A 12,500-nucleotide genomic window follows, 5' to 3' on the forward strand; every position below is an offset into this window, starting at 1 on the left:
AGACTGGAGACCCCCAAAAAATAGCAAAAGTATTTTGTATAATTTCTTGCTCTATTTGTGTGTTTATTTATTTATAACTAGTTCAGTTTTACTGTTCAGAGCATGATGACTCGTGTGATGATAAAGTTTATGGTCAAACTGTAAAAAATCCTGCCTCCATTACATATCTTTGTCACAAGTGTTTGATAACCACAGTTGAGGGATCATTGCAAAATATGAGTTTATTTTTACTTTTTGTTTTTGCAGACACTGACCACATGCTAGAAGCTAAACTGCCTCTCGACGTCTCACGAGATTAGGATTTATTTTATTCTTTTGGTCAAAAATGTTTCACTTCACCATTTTGAATCCTACAAAAAATAACCCTGCAGTTACAGCTTCCGCTTATGAAAACATTTGATCACATACTTCCACACATCCTCAGATTAAGTCTTGCTTGTGTTGCTGATATGTAGATTTACACATTTCAAACTGACACAAATGTCCATCAAGGTCATGTATCACAACTAGTTTATTTCAGTGAAGCGAGAATCCAGAAAAGCAGCAAATGCTACACGTTTGAAATGTGGTTCATCACCAAATCTTATGCTTGTTGTTTTCCAGCTTTTTGAATCTTCAGAAGTCAAATGAATTGCCACTGCAGCAGATTGATTTAATTTCACTTTTAATACAAACGTAGAGATCGAGCGGATGCTGTTGACGCGTCACGTCGTTTATGAGCTGGTTTGTGTGTTTGCATATTTCAGACCCATCGGAGTTGATGTCGCACAATCACGTCTTTGTGTTTTCACCTTCCTTCACCACTGTAAAATAAATTAACATGTCACTCAATCATGTTCTGTGAACATTTCAGCCGCTTCCATGTCTGATCAAAGTTGTGTCACAGGTGTGTACGGAGGAGCATTAGGGTCAGGCATGACAAGAAGAAACCAGGGGGAAGATTTAAAAAATGGATTCAACATTTCGAGACTAAAGTCGAAATGTGGAGAATATAGTTGAAATGTCGCGGCTCAAAATTCATGAACGGTTGTTTGCAGTTGAACGTTATCGCGTCCGGACACGTTGACATTCACCCGTCGTCCAGCATCATCTCTTCCAGATTCAGATGTCAATGATAATAATATCGCAACCTTCCAACTCGGTTAGCAGCTAGCGATAGCTTAGCGAACTGGCTAACAAAACATCAACATCCGGTAGTTTGTTCTTCACAATTCATCTTCGACCAACCACCGTCTCCCAGCCACCATCTACTAGTCCCTTCTGTCAGATGCTCTCTAACATCGTGCTGTTTGTTCATATCTCGTCTGAACTTTTCAGTTACATAACTAATAGATCATGTAAAGATCACGTGACTCTCTCATATCTTTAAAGGACCATGAGCCGCGAGAACACCGGTTCTCTGGACCTGGAAAAATGTCAATCACACATTTCGACTTTATTCTCGAAATGCATCATGCTAATTTTTTTGTCTGACCCTGATCCTCCTCCGTAGGTGTGTCATAATGCTGAGGTGTGTTCCATTCACATTGCATGTGCATGGCAATGCAACAATAACAAGAGCCGGGCCATGACGGACACGTGAAGATATTCAGATCTTAGTGGAACAAAAGCAAAGTTTCCAGAAAAGCAGGAAAAACATCTCTCCATCAAAAATACACAATCTTCAGGATTCAAACATGCGGAAAACGCTGGTATGGTCTTTTGTGGTTGTGGTCGTTTTTTTTTGGAAAGGAATGTTTTAACTGTCACGACTCAACATTCACGACCTGTGAACCGTCTCTGGTCCCAGACTGCTGACATCTCCCCGGACCCAGGAAGGAGGTGTGTCGCTCGGCCGTACGGCAGACACACTCCAGCTGGTTGACCAGGGTGAGGAGGAGGAGGAGGAGGACGAGGAGGAGGAGGAGGAGGATGACGAGGAGGAGGATGACGAGGAGGAGGAGGATGACGAGGAGGAGGAGGAAGAGGAGGAGGATGACGAGGAGGAGGAGGACGAGGAGGAGGACAACGAGGAGGACAAGGAGGAGGAGGATGACGAGGAGGAGGAGGACGAGGAGGAGGACAACGAGGAGGACAAGGAGGAGGAGGATGACGAGGAGGAGGAGGACGAGGAGGAGGACAACGAGGAGGACAAGGAGGAGGAGGATGACGAGGAGGAGGAGGACGAGGAGGAGGACAACGAGGAGGACAAGGAGGAGGAGGATGACGAGGAGGAGGAGGACGAGGAGGAGGAGGAGGAGGAGGATGACGAGGAGGAGGATGACGAGGAGGAGGAGGACAAGGAGGAGGAGGATGACGAGGAGGAGGACAACGAGGAGGACAAGGAGGAGGAGGATGACGAGGAGGAGGATGACGAGGAGGAGGAGGACGAGGAGGAGGAGGATGATGAGGAGGAGGACAAGGAGGAGGAGGATGACGAGGAGGAGGAGGACGAGGAGGAGGAGGAGGAGGATGATGAGGAGGAGGATGAGGAGGAGGATGATGAGGAGGAAGAGGAGGAAGAGGAGGAGGATGATGAGGAGGAGGAGGAGGATGATGAGGAGGAGGACAAGGAGGAGGAGGATGACGAGGAGGAGGAGGACGAGGAGGAGGAGGAGGAGTACGAGGAGGAGGAGGATGAGGAGGAGGATGATGAGGAGGAAGAGGAGGAAGAGGAGGAAGAGGAGGAGGATGATGAGGAGGAGGAGGAGGAGGAAGAGGAGGAAGAGGAGGAGGAAGAGGAGGAAGAGGAGGAGGAGGAGGAAGATGAGGAGGAGGAGACAGGCAGCCACGAGGAAGCACTTCTCACATCGCTATTCAGCAGTTCAGCTGATCACAGACTCTCGGACGTGAAAACGCTCCAGTTCGTGTCCACAGTGAGTTTCGTGAAAAAGAAAAAAGTCTTTTGTTTTGTTAAGTTTTTTTGGAAAAGGAAAGAATCTTTTAAAATCTTTTAAATACAAATATATACTTACAAAAAATCTCACGAATGTATATGTACAATAAAAAACATAGTGAGCGTCTCAAAGACAAAATCAGATGAACATAATAAAAGAAGGTTATCATTCAGTTCGTCTCTGTCCTGCAGTCCTTGTGTGGAGGTCCCCCCCCCCCCACATCACACCGTGGTCTCCCCCTGTTTACTGTTGGCCAGTCTCGTGTAAAACCTCCTCCACGAGTTCAGTGTCTTCCCAGACCAGATCCAGAATCCGGACGTGATGCCCACGATGAGCGTCATGAGGTACTTGATCATGAAGACCGTGAAGTCGGGGCTCACGTTGGGATGGCTCTGGACGGGACACGGCACGGCGTACGTCTTGCACGTCTGGCCGACCCACGTCCTCTCCCACTGCTCCCGGAAGGCCTGCTCGTAGAAGTAGCAGGCGATGACGATGGTGGCCGGCACGGTGTACAGCACGCTGAAGATCCCAATGCGCACCATCAGCTTCTCCAGCTTCTCCGTCTTGGTGCCGTCGTGCTTCATGATGGTGCGGATGCGGAACAGGGACACGAAGCCGGCCAGGAGGAAGGAGGTCCCGATGAACAGGTAGACGAAGAGCGGCGCCAGCACGAACCCGCGCAGGGCGTCCACACTGTTGATGCCCACGAAGCAGACCCCGCTCAGCACGTCCCCGTCCACCTGCCCCACCGCCAGGATGGTGATGGTCTTGATGGCGGGCACGGCCCAGGCCGCCAGGTGGAAGTACTGCGAGTTGGCCTCGATGGCCTCGTGGCCCCACTTCATCCCCGCGGCCAGGAACCAGGTGAGGGCCAGGATGACCCACCAGATGGAGCTGGCCATGCTGAAGAAGTAGAGCATCATGAAGAGGATGGTGCAGCCCTCCTTCTTGGTGCCCTGCACCACGGTCCGTATGTCGTTGTCGAACCTGTCGTTGCACACCACCTTGTCCTCCAGCAGAAATCCAGTGATGTAGGCGATGGACACCATGGTGTAGCAGCCGGAGAGGAAGACGATGGGTCGCTCCGGGTAGCTGAAGCGCTTCATGTCCACCAGGTAGGTGAGCACGGTGAACAGGGTGGACGCGCAGCACAGCACCGACCAGATACCGATCCATATCCTGGCGAATTTGAGCTCCTCCTCGCCGAAGTACATCATCCCCTGGGACCTCTTGGGCTCGCACGGGGCGCCACAGTTCTCCTGGCCCAGGAAGCGGTAGTTCAGGTAGGGAGGCACCCGCAGCGAGGCCGGGCACCGGAACTGACCGTGCAGCGCAGGGTCCGAGGGCGCGCGGTCGGTGGGCTGCGCGGCGGGCGCGCTCCGCTCCGGCTCGGCGCGGTCCGACATGTTCTGGCCGACGCACAGCTCGCCGGCGCCGTGCACCGGGAACGCCTCGCACTTGAGGCTGTCGGGCCACTGGAAGCCGAACTTGTTCATGAGCGCCTCGCAGCCCTGACGCGCGCGCTCGCACAGAGAGCGGCACGGCGGCAGCGCCTGCTCGAGCACGGTGCACACGGGCGCGTACATGGAGCAGAGGAAGAACTTCAGGTCCGGCGAGCACTGCACCTTCACCAGCGGGTAGAACTGGTGCACCTCGAGCCCCGCGTCCTCCTGGTTCGTGTGGCCCAGCAGGTTCGGCATGATCGTCTCGTTGTACGCGATGTCCGTGCACAGAGGAATGGAGATCGGCTGGCAGAAGCCGTGCTCCGGCACGGACATGCCCCGGTCACCGTACTGCCCGTTCACTGGGAAGATCCCCGCGTTTAGGAAGAGAAGGAAACACAACGACAAGCACCGCGTCGGAGCCGAGAGGAAGAGTCTGAGGCGGAGAACCATGGCGACGCGTCGGATCCACTTTCTGTCTGCCACTAACTTCAGTCAGACAGACAGTCAGACAGACAGAAGCTCCACTTCCCTCTTTGTTGACCGTTTTCTCTGCAAGGTACGAAAATAATTCCACCAGTCCTCCACCACCGCCCTCCTCGGCGTCTCACAACAAGACCCGGGCTGATGTGACAAAAGACAATAAAGAAACAATCCACAGGTTTTTAAATCACAAACTCGGATCCTCCTGAAATCCACCAGGAACAACCACCAGCCATTATTCTCCTCCAGGAACCAGGAACCAGGAGCGAGGAACCGTCTTCAGTGCGCGCGACGCAGCGTCTGTGGAGTCTGTTGTTCCAACCTGCTCTCTCTCTCCTTCTCTCTCTCTCTCTCTCCCCTTCTCTCTCTCTCCATCCCTCCCTCCATCCCTCCCTATCTCTCCTCCCCTCACTCCGCCTCACACAGGCGCACCGCTTTCCAACACAGCTTCCGGCCACAACTGTCAAGATAAAAGCATGACGCATGAATCGCAGTGAGTCGTTTTGGAACAGTCCCTCTGTCGGAGTCCTGTCAGACTTTCAGCATGACTCAGTTTGGTCATGGTTCACACCTGCAGGTACAGTTACATCCTCCACGTATGGTCTGTGCAGCACATGTATGATACATATGTTCAAACATCATGTCAAACACTTCACCTGGACACAACTCGTGTTGCTTATATGTGCAGATTTACACATTTGTATTATTTTTTTCACAACAAAAGTTGCCAAATCAAGTCCAAAGTCATGTTTCAAAAACCTGTTTATTTAGTGACCAATCCCCCAAAAAGCAAATCCACACGTATAAGAATCTGCAGTAGAAGTACAAGTAGAAGTACAAGTAGAAGTACAAGAAGTACAAGTACTGCAGCTTCACTGTCCACTTCCTGTTTACACCTGTCTCACTCTCAGTAGCTTCACGTATCTCTCTCTCTCTCCACCCCCCCTCCCTCCCTCCATCTCTCTCTCCACCCCCCCTCCCTCCCTCCCTCCATCTCTCTCTCTCCACCCCCCCTCCCTCCCTCCCTCTCTCTCTCTCCACCCCCTCCCTCCCTCCATCTCTCTCTCCACCCCCCCTCCCTCCCTCCCTCCATCTCTCTCTCTCCACCCCCCCTCCCTCCCTCCCTCCCTCTCTCTCTCTCCACCCCCTCCCTCCCTCCCTCCATCTCTCTCTCTCCATCCCCCTCCCTCCCTCCATCTCTCTCTCTCCACCCCCCTCCCTCCCTCACTCTCTGTCTCTCCACCCCCCCCTCCCTCCCTCCCTCTCTCTCTCTCCACCCCCTCCCTCCCTCACTCTCTGTCTCTCCACCCCCCCTCCCTCCCTCCCTCTCTCTCTCTCCACCCCCTCCCTCCCTCACTCTCTGTCTCTCCACCCCCTCTCCCTCCCTCCCTCCCTCCCTCACTCCCTCTCTCTCCATCCCCTCCCTCCCTCCCTCTCTCTCTCTCTGTCTCTCCACCCCCCCTCCCCCCCTCCCTCTCTCTCTCAGCAGGACCCAACAGATGGGGGTGAGGGAGGGTCTGCATTTTCTCTTCATGTTTGCAGGAGTTCATTTCAGTTCACCTCTGCACTGTTATCATCACGACTGCTGGAGACGAGCAGCATCTTCAAGGAACCACCAGTGTTTCATGAAGTATATATATATATATATATATATATATATATATATATATATACACACTTCATATTCACTGCTCAGTTTTCATGTTCAGAATATGCTAGATTTGTTTGACTGTATTTTCCTGACAGTCTAAGTCCGACGTTGGATCCATTCATCCGTGCCGGGTACAAATACAATATTACAAACTCTAAGACTCTAAAACTTGCTCAGGTTCGTAGCCGGTGTTACATCAAACGTTAGATTATAATTGTGCAGTTTTTTAAGCGATGACTGATTCATTCAGAGTTGTTGATAGTCAAAGGTTTTAAAAAATCTACAAGTTCATAAATGCATAAATGCTTTGAATATTGTTATTTGGCTCAATTGAGTGATTGAAAACACCCATGATTGACTCAGTGACAATGTTCCGTATCACCTTTTAGACACTGACCTCATTTTCTGAAACTAAACTAACAAAAGTGTTTTTTTATACGTCTTAAATTTCTTGCACCGTGTGTTTTTAGACCATATGCTTATAGATGAAACAGATCCCGATGTGTTACAGTACAGCTACTGTCAAAAACAGAGGGAAAATCAGTGCTCCACTAATGCATCTGAATCATATAATCAATTTTTATTTCAGGTAAAACAACATTAACAACATTTACAGAAGGACATTACATCTTCCATAATAACGATACGTACAGATTGTAACAAATAATGCAACGGCTATATTCTACTGTATACTATATTGTTTTGATGAACGAAGTGACTAATAATGACACTTCTATTTTTTTCCCAAACCACATATTGTCAAAAATTATGTATTTTCAGTGCAGCAGAGAAAAAAGAAAAGCGAGAGAAGCCAAAAAAAAACTGTTACAAAACATGAAGTCATCGCTAAGCGAAGTTCGTCGTACCAATACCACTTCTGTCCACACGATGATGAATGCCAAAAAATATCATATCTCATATTTATATTCATCATATATGACTTTTGGACCCTGTATACAAGCTTGATGGAGGCATCTTTTTTTGCCACTGCCTCATCACCTTCTCCTACGTTTCCACGTTGATATTCTGGCTTCTCGTGTCACTGGGATAAATGTTGTCTTTCCCTCCACTCCACTGTATTTGAATTATATGAAGAACATTCAAGGGGGGGCGTACCAAAAATTATTATTCAGCTGCTAATACTGCCTGCCAATCCCTTAAAGCCACACAAGGTATGTACTGGGGTTGGGTAGTAACTGGATTACATGTAATCTGGATTACATAATCAGATTACAAAAATTAAATTACTCTAATCAGACCAGATTACATTTGAAAAAAAAAGTGTAATCAGATTACAATGACATCGTCAAGGATTACTTGATTTTATTTTGATTATGTCTTTGAAATATGGAAATTTTAAAAATCAAGATTTACTGTACCATCTTCTGTCATGCCGCTTTACTGACATTACCCCCCCCCCCCTTCTTTTATCTGGTGCTGCACGTCGCAGTCCGGGGACGACGCTGGAAAACCACGAGATACTGTAAGTTCAGCATTTTGTACAAGCTCCCTCCTCAACTTGTGATAAAATTTCAACCAGGTTGAATATTTACATTTGTAAGAAGAAGAAGTGATCGGTTTGCACTACATCAGGTAAAGTGAGAATATATATTTATATATTTATAATTGTATTATTAAGGGCAAAGCAAGAGCATCAAAGTGACCATACAGGCTGGAATGTGGTGGCAGAGAGGTTTTTTTCTTCTTTAAAGTGCAATTTCTAAAACACTGGTGAGAGTTTATACCATATTAATAATTGTTTTGCCCCCAGAGTCAAAGCTCTCTGTGGTCAAAAAACAAAAAACTCTATACTTTATGAAATGAGCTTCAAAACTCCCAATTGTCAATCTTTGCTTCTTCTACTTTACAGTAAAAGACAGGTGCAGATATTATGTCATATTCATGTCACAGGAAGTTATGAGTCCCCCCCCCATCAAGTGACCACTGTACAGATAAGAGTCAGTATAGAATAGACGAGTTCTCCAGTTCTCTGGACCGGTACCATTAAGTATGTGGAATTAGAACATCATAGAAATATGGCGATTATGTTTCTTTCATGTAGTAAACAAAGGTTTACAACCTCCTCATCTCGCCTGCGATGCTTTTGTTCGCTGACGTTTTCTCAGCTCAAGTGATGTTTAAGTCACATGCCTCGCAGACATCATAGTTTATTATCATTATTATTATTATTATTATTATTATTGTTCATTAATATTTGCCGAGTCTTTTTCATTGTAGCTTTTTGGTTCGCTGATATATCAACTTTGTATGGTAATTGTATATGTGAAAATTTTAAATGTTATTCAAAACTGAACTGATGGTTGGAAACGCACTTTTGCCAAAATAGTTTTTGCGTATTTTGTGATATAACAGTCTTTTCCTCTTTGCGTCCACCAGGCAAGTTTGGGTGGAGGGATAATTCACTTTCAGATGTAAAAATTTGATTCAGCCGACCGGGACCGCTGAAGCCTCATATTAGCCACAACTGAAATTTAGATCGTATTTCGCACACAATACGTTTTTTGAAAATAATTTCTTCTACTATAATCGCTCTAGTGAAAGTATCACTTTATGGTTGGTCTGAAGAAGATTAATGATGTTACAGTATGTGAGAAAAAAAATATAAGCTGGAGGGGGCATGGGGGGGGGGGGTTACTGTACTGTAGCTGATAGTACAAGATAGGTGCAGATAATTTATCCTAGCAGGCAAGACATTTATATCAAAAGTGTGTGTGTGTGTGTGTGTGTGTGTGTAAGAGGCCACGGAGTGACATCACAAGTATCCACAGTTTCCAATTCTCCGTGGCTTCACATGCGCAGCCGCATCTCTTCGGCTGATCAACAGTGCAGGGCCAAATATTATTATCGTCTCAGTCGATATCAGTCTGATTGATAAAAGAGGAAGCCATTGAATTGATAGTACCTCACAATTATTACCATTTAGTCTAAACTGTAACATTCAGATATATTCACAGACACAAAACGTCAGAAGAAAAACGTTAATAAACTGCTTTGCAGATGACACGACGTTGTAACTTCATCGTGGCGTCACAAAGATTTTCAAAATCAAAATGTAGGATGTTGGGGGGGGGGGGGCACCCTGTGTGGGGATTGATCAAAGTTGTTCACCACTCAAACGACCCATACTGCACATGCACGCCACCACATACTGTACAGACACTCACCCCGACAGAACATTTCCCCAATTTATCAGAAAAGGAAAAGCACCAGATGAAGAGTAAGTTGCAGTTATGGACATCATGTCGATCAGCTGTTTCTGACATAGTATTGCAGATCGTTTGACGTCATTTCGTAAAAGTGGAAGGGACGATTGTCGTGGGCCAAAATCAAAACACTTTACGCTGCACAGCCCCTTGCCTTGGTGTTTGTACATTAGCTCATTTACATGGATGGAAGCACCAATGCTTAGCTATTGCCCATGTTTATTACACCCACACACACCCATACACACGCACACACACACACACACACACCTCTATCGGACACACAAACAGCTGCTGTACAATAACGGTATTGCGTTTCTATTCGTACACTGGTTGTCTGCGGTCTCAGTTATGTGTCATGTACAGTATGTGACAGTGGCTTTTCAGCAGCACAACACAGAACTCCTATCAGCCAGATGTGGTTCCATCACGGAGGTCCTTTGGACTACCAGAGGTCTTACTTATCATTTTAATATGGGAATTTTGAAATGTCGCTTTAATCACCCCATAATACTGTATCTATCTTTCTCTCAGCCATATTGACTTGACACTGAGATGAGTGTACAGTACCTTTACAGTAACTTCAGCGGAACAAAGGACCTCCAAAATGGCTGCCAGAGGATGTGTTCCACCACCATTATTATTATTATTATTATCATCATCATCAGTTGTTTGCTGATCCACAAATTAGCTTAATCAGAAAAAAACTCTTTTAGGCTGAATGTTTTGATTTGATGCATAACTTTGTGTTATAACTATATTTTTTTCTTTTTTCCTCAAATGTGTTTGCTGAGTGATGTGTCCCGTGGAGCAGTATAAGTGGTGAGAAGAAGAAGAAATGATATGATAAAACTGTTCACTGTATTGTATCTAGATGATTATATCATACAAACTAATATACATTCTTAAATAGGAGGCTAGTTACAAACACGAAACACAATATGGACCAATAGTAAAGACCCTTTGTTTATACGGTGACGATGATATACGACTTATTGGAACCTTATAAAAAAGTAAACAAAATTTTTTGAAAACGATAAAACTGAAATCTTATGTTTTGTTCATAATGCAAACATGCATTCCTATCTACTCAATGGTCTCTCTCTCTCTCTCACACACACACACACACACACACACACACTGTGACAGTAATAAATAAAGAAAACCGGGGCTCGTTCATTCCTCTGGATCCTCTGTCTCAGCATCTTTGTCTTCATCACAACCTGCAACACAAAAAAAGAGAAAACACACTCGGTCAGAAACACACTCCAGACATGTGACATCATCAACAGTACCAATGCATTCAATCTCCAGTTAATTGACACGAGCCACAAAATGATTTTATGATGTACGGTACTGACACATCTGAGGATTATACTGTACTTCTGCTCTCTGACTGTTACTGACACGCGTTGCAACTGTCCAGTTGAAGTCAAAGTTTTATTTTGAATTTGTTCACAGATTCAGTTTTAAAAACTTGGTCTTTGGTTCAAAGAGCGCCGACTAATTGTGTGTGTGTCTGTGAGAGTGTGTGTGTGTGTGTGTTTCTCTCTCTCTGTGTGTGTGAGAGATTGTGTGTGTGTGTGTGTGTGTGTGTGTGTGTGTCTCTGTGTGTGAGAGATTGTGTGTGTGTGTGTGTGTCTCTGTGTGTGAGAGATTGTGTGTGTGTGTGTGTGTCTCTGTGTGTGAGAGATTGTGTGTGTGTGTGTGTGTGTGTCTCTGTGTGTGTGTGTGTGTGTGAGAGATTGTGTGTGTGTGTGTGTGTGTGTGTCTCTGTGTGTGTGTGTGTGTGTGAGAGATTGTGTGTGTGTGTGTGTGTCTCTGTGTTTGAGAGATTGTGTGTGTGTGTGTGTGTGTCTCTGTGTGTGAGAGATTGTGTGTGTGTGTGTCTCTGTGTGTGAGAGATTGTGTGTGTGTGTGTGTGTGTGTGTGTGTGTGTGTGAGTGTCGGGGGGTTTCACTTGGAAAGCAGATGGAGCTGGTGGGAGGGTTTTGTGGGCGTGGCCAGCTGCTGGAAGTCAATGACAGAGATATCCCCCCTGCCCCATTTTTTAGAAAATCTTTAGAATGCTCTGTGCTGGGACAGGCCATTACACAATATTACAGGTAACTAAAAGTATTTCTGAGTAGGTAGTGTTATACGATTCACTCCTCTTCCATCGTGTTAGCATTTCATCCAAAACACCAACTTTCTGCTCCAGTCATCAAAAGTCTATTTTTTTTCCACATGAAGTTACTTTCTAAACTAAATCTAAATGCAGTATGTATTTTGGTAGGAATTAAAAATAAACCCCAACATATTGATTAAGAGTATGACATATTAAGGCTTGTTTTTGAGCTTTATTCAAATGGCTTCCGTTGCTTATTAGGAATTATTCAAGTCTCAGTTCTGGTGTTTTCGTTAAGATGTAAAGATTTATTGTGTAAAATATAGAGGTTCAGACGTACGGTGGCCCTGAAGTGCAAAACATATCTATTTTACTATCATCGCAATTATTTTATGATTAGTATTAATATGATTATTATTATTATTATGTTTTAATTAATAGTATTCAATGTTCCACGCACACATTTCCACTGAGAGAGTCTTCCAGTCGCTCGAACGCACAACTTTCACTGATTTTTTGGGAACACGGATCAGGAACACGGGTCAGGAACACGGATCAGGAACACGGATCAGGAACACGGATCAGGAACACGGATCAGGAACACGGATCAGGAACACGGGTCAGGAACGCGGATCAGGAACGCGGATGAGGAACACGGATCAGGAACACGGGTCAGGAACACGGATCAGGAACACGGATCAGGAACACGGATCA

General features: G+C 45.9%; 2 protein-coding genes across 5 annotated transcripts in view; both read right to left on the reverse strand.

Moving 5' to 3' along the window:
* Positions 1–2,639: 2,639 nt before the first annotated feature.
* Positions 2,640–5,161, reverse strand: fzd1 (frizzled class receptor 1). The gene has a single exon (XM_035626542.2). The coding sequence runs from the start codon at positions 4,772–4,774 to the stop codon at positions 3,098–3,100; it is 1,677 nt and encodes a 558-aa protein (XP_035482435.1). The 5' UTR covers positions 4,775–5,161; the 3' UTR covers positions 2,640–3,097.
* A 1,853-nt stretch (positions 5,162–7,014) lies between these two features.
* Positions 7,015–12,500, reverse strand: part of cdk14 (cyclin-dependent kinase 14) — a 96,579-nt gene continuing 91,093 nt past the window's right edge. For all 4 annotated transcript variants that reach the window (XM_035626555.2, XM_035626566.2, XM_035626575.2 and 1 more), the window contains one exon: positions 7,015–10,902. The gene's annotated coding sequence lies outside the window, so the exon portion shown is untranslated. The remainder of the gene's footprint in view (positions 10,903–12,500) is intronic.

The sequence above is a fragment of the Scophthalmus maximus genome, chromosome 1 (assembly GCF_022379125.1).
Source record: "Scophthalmus maximus strain ysfricsl-2021 chromosome 1, ASM2237912v1, whole genome shotgun sequence".
NCBI classification, from domain to species: domain Eukaryota; kingdom Metazoa; phylum Chordata; class Actinopteri; order Pleuronectiformes; family Scophthalmidae; genus Scophthalmus; species Scophthalmus maximus.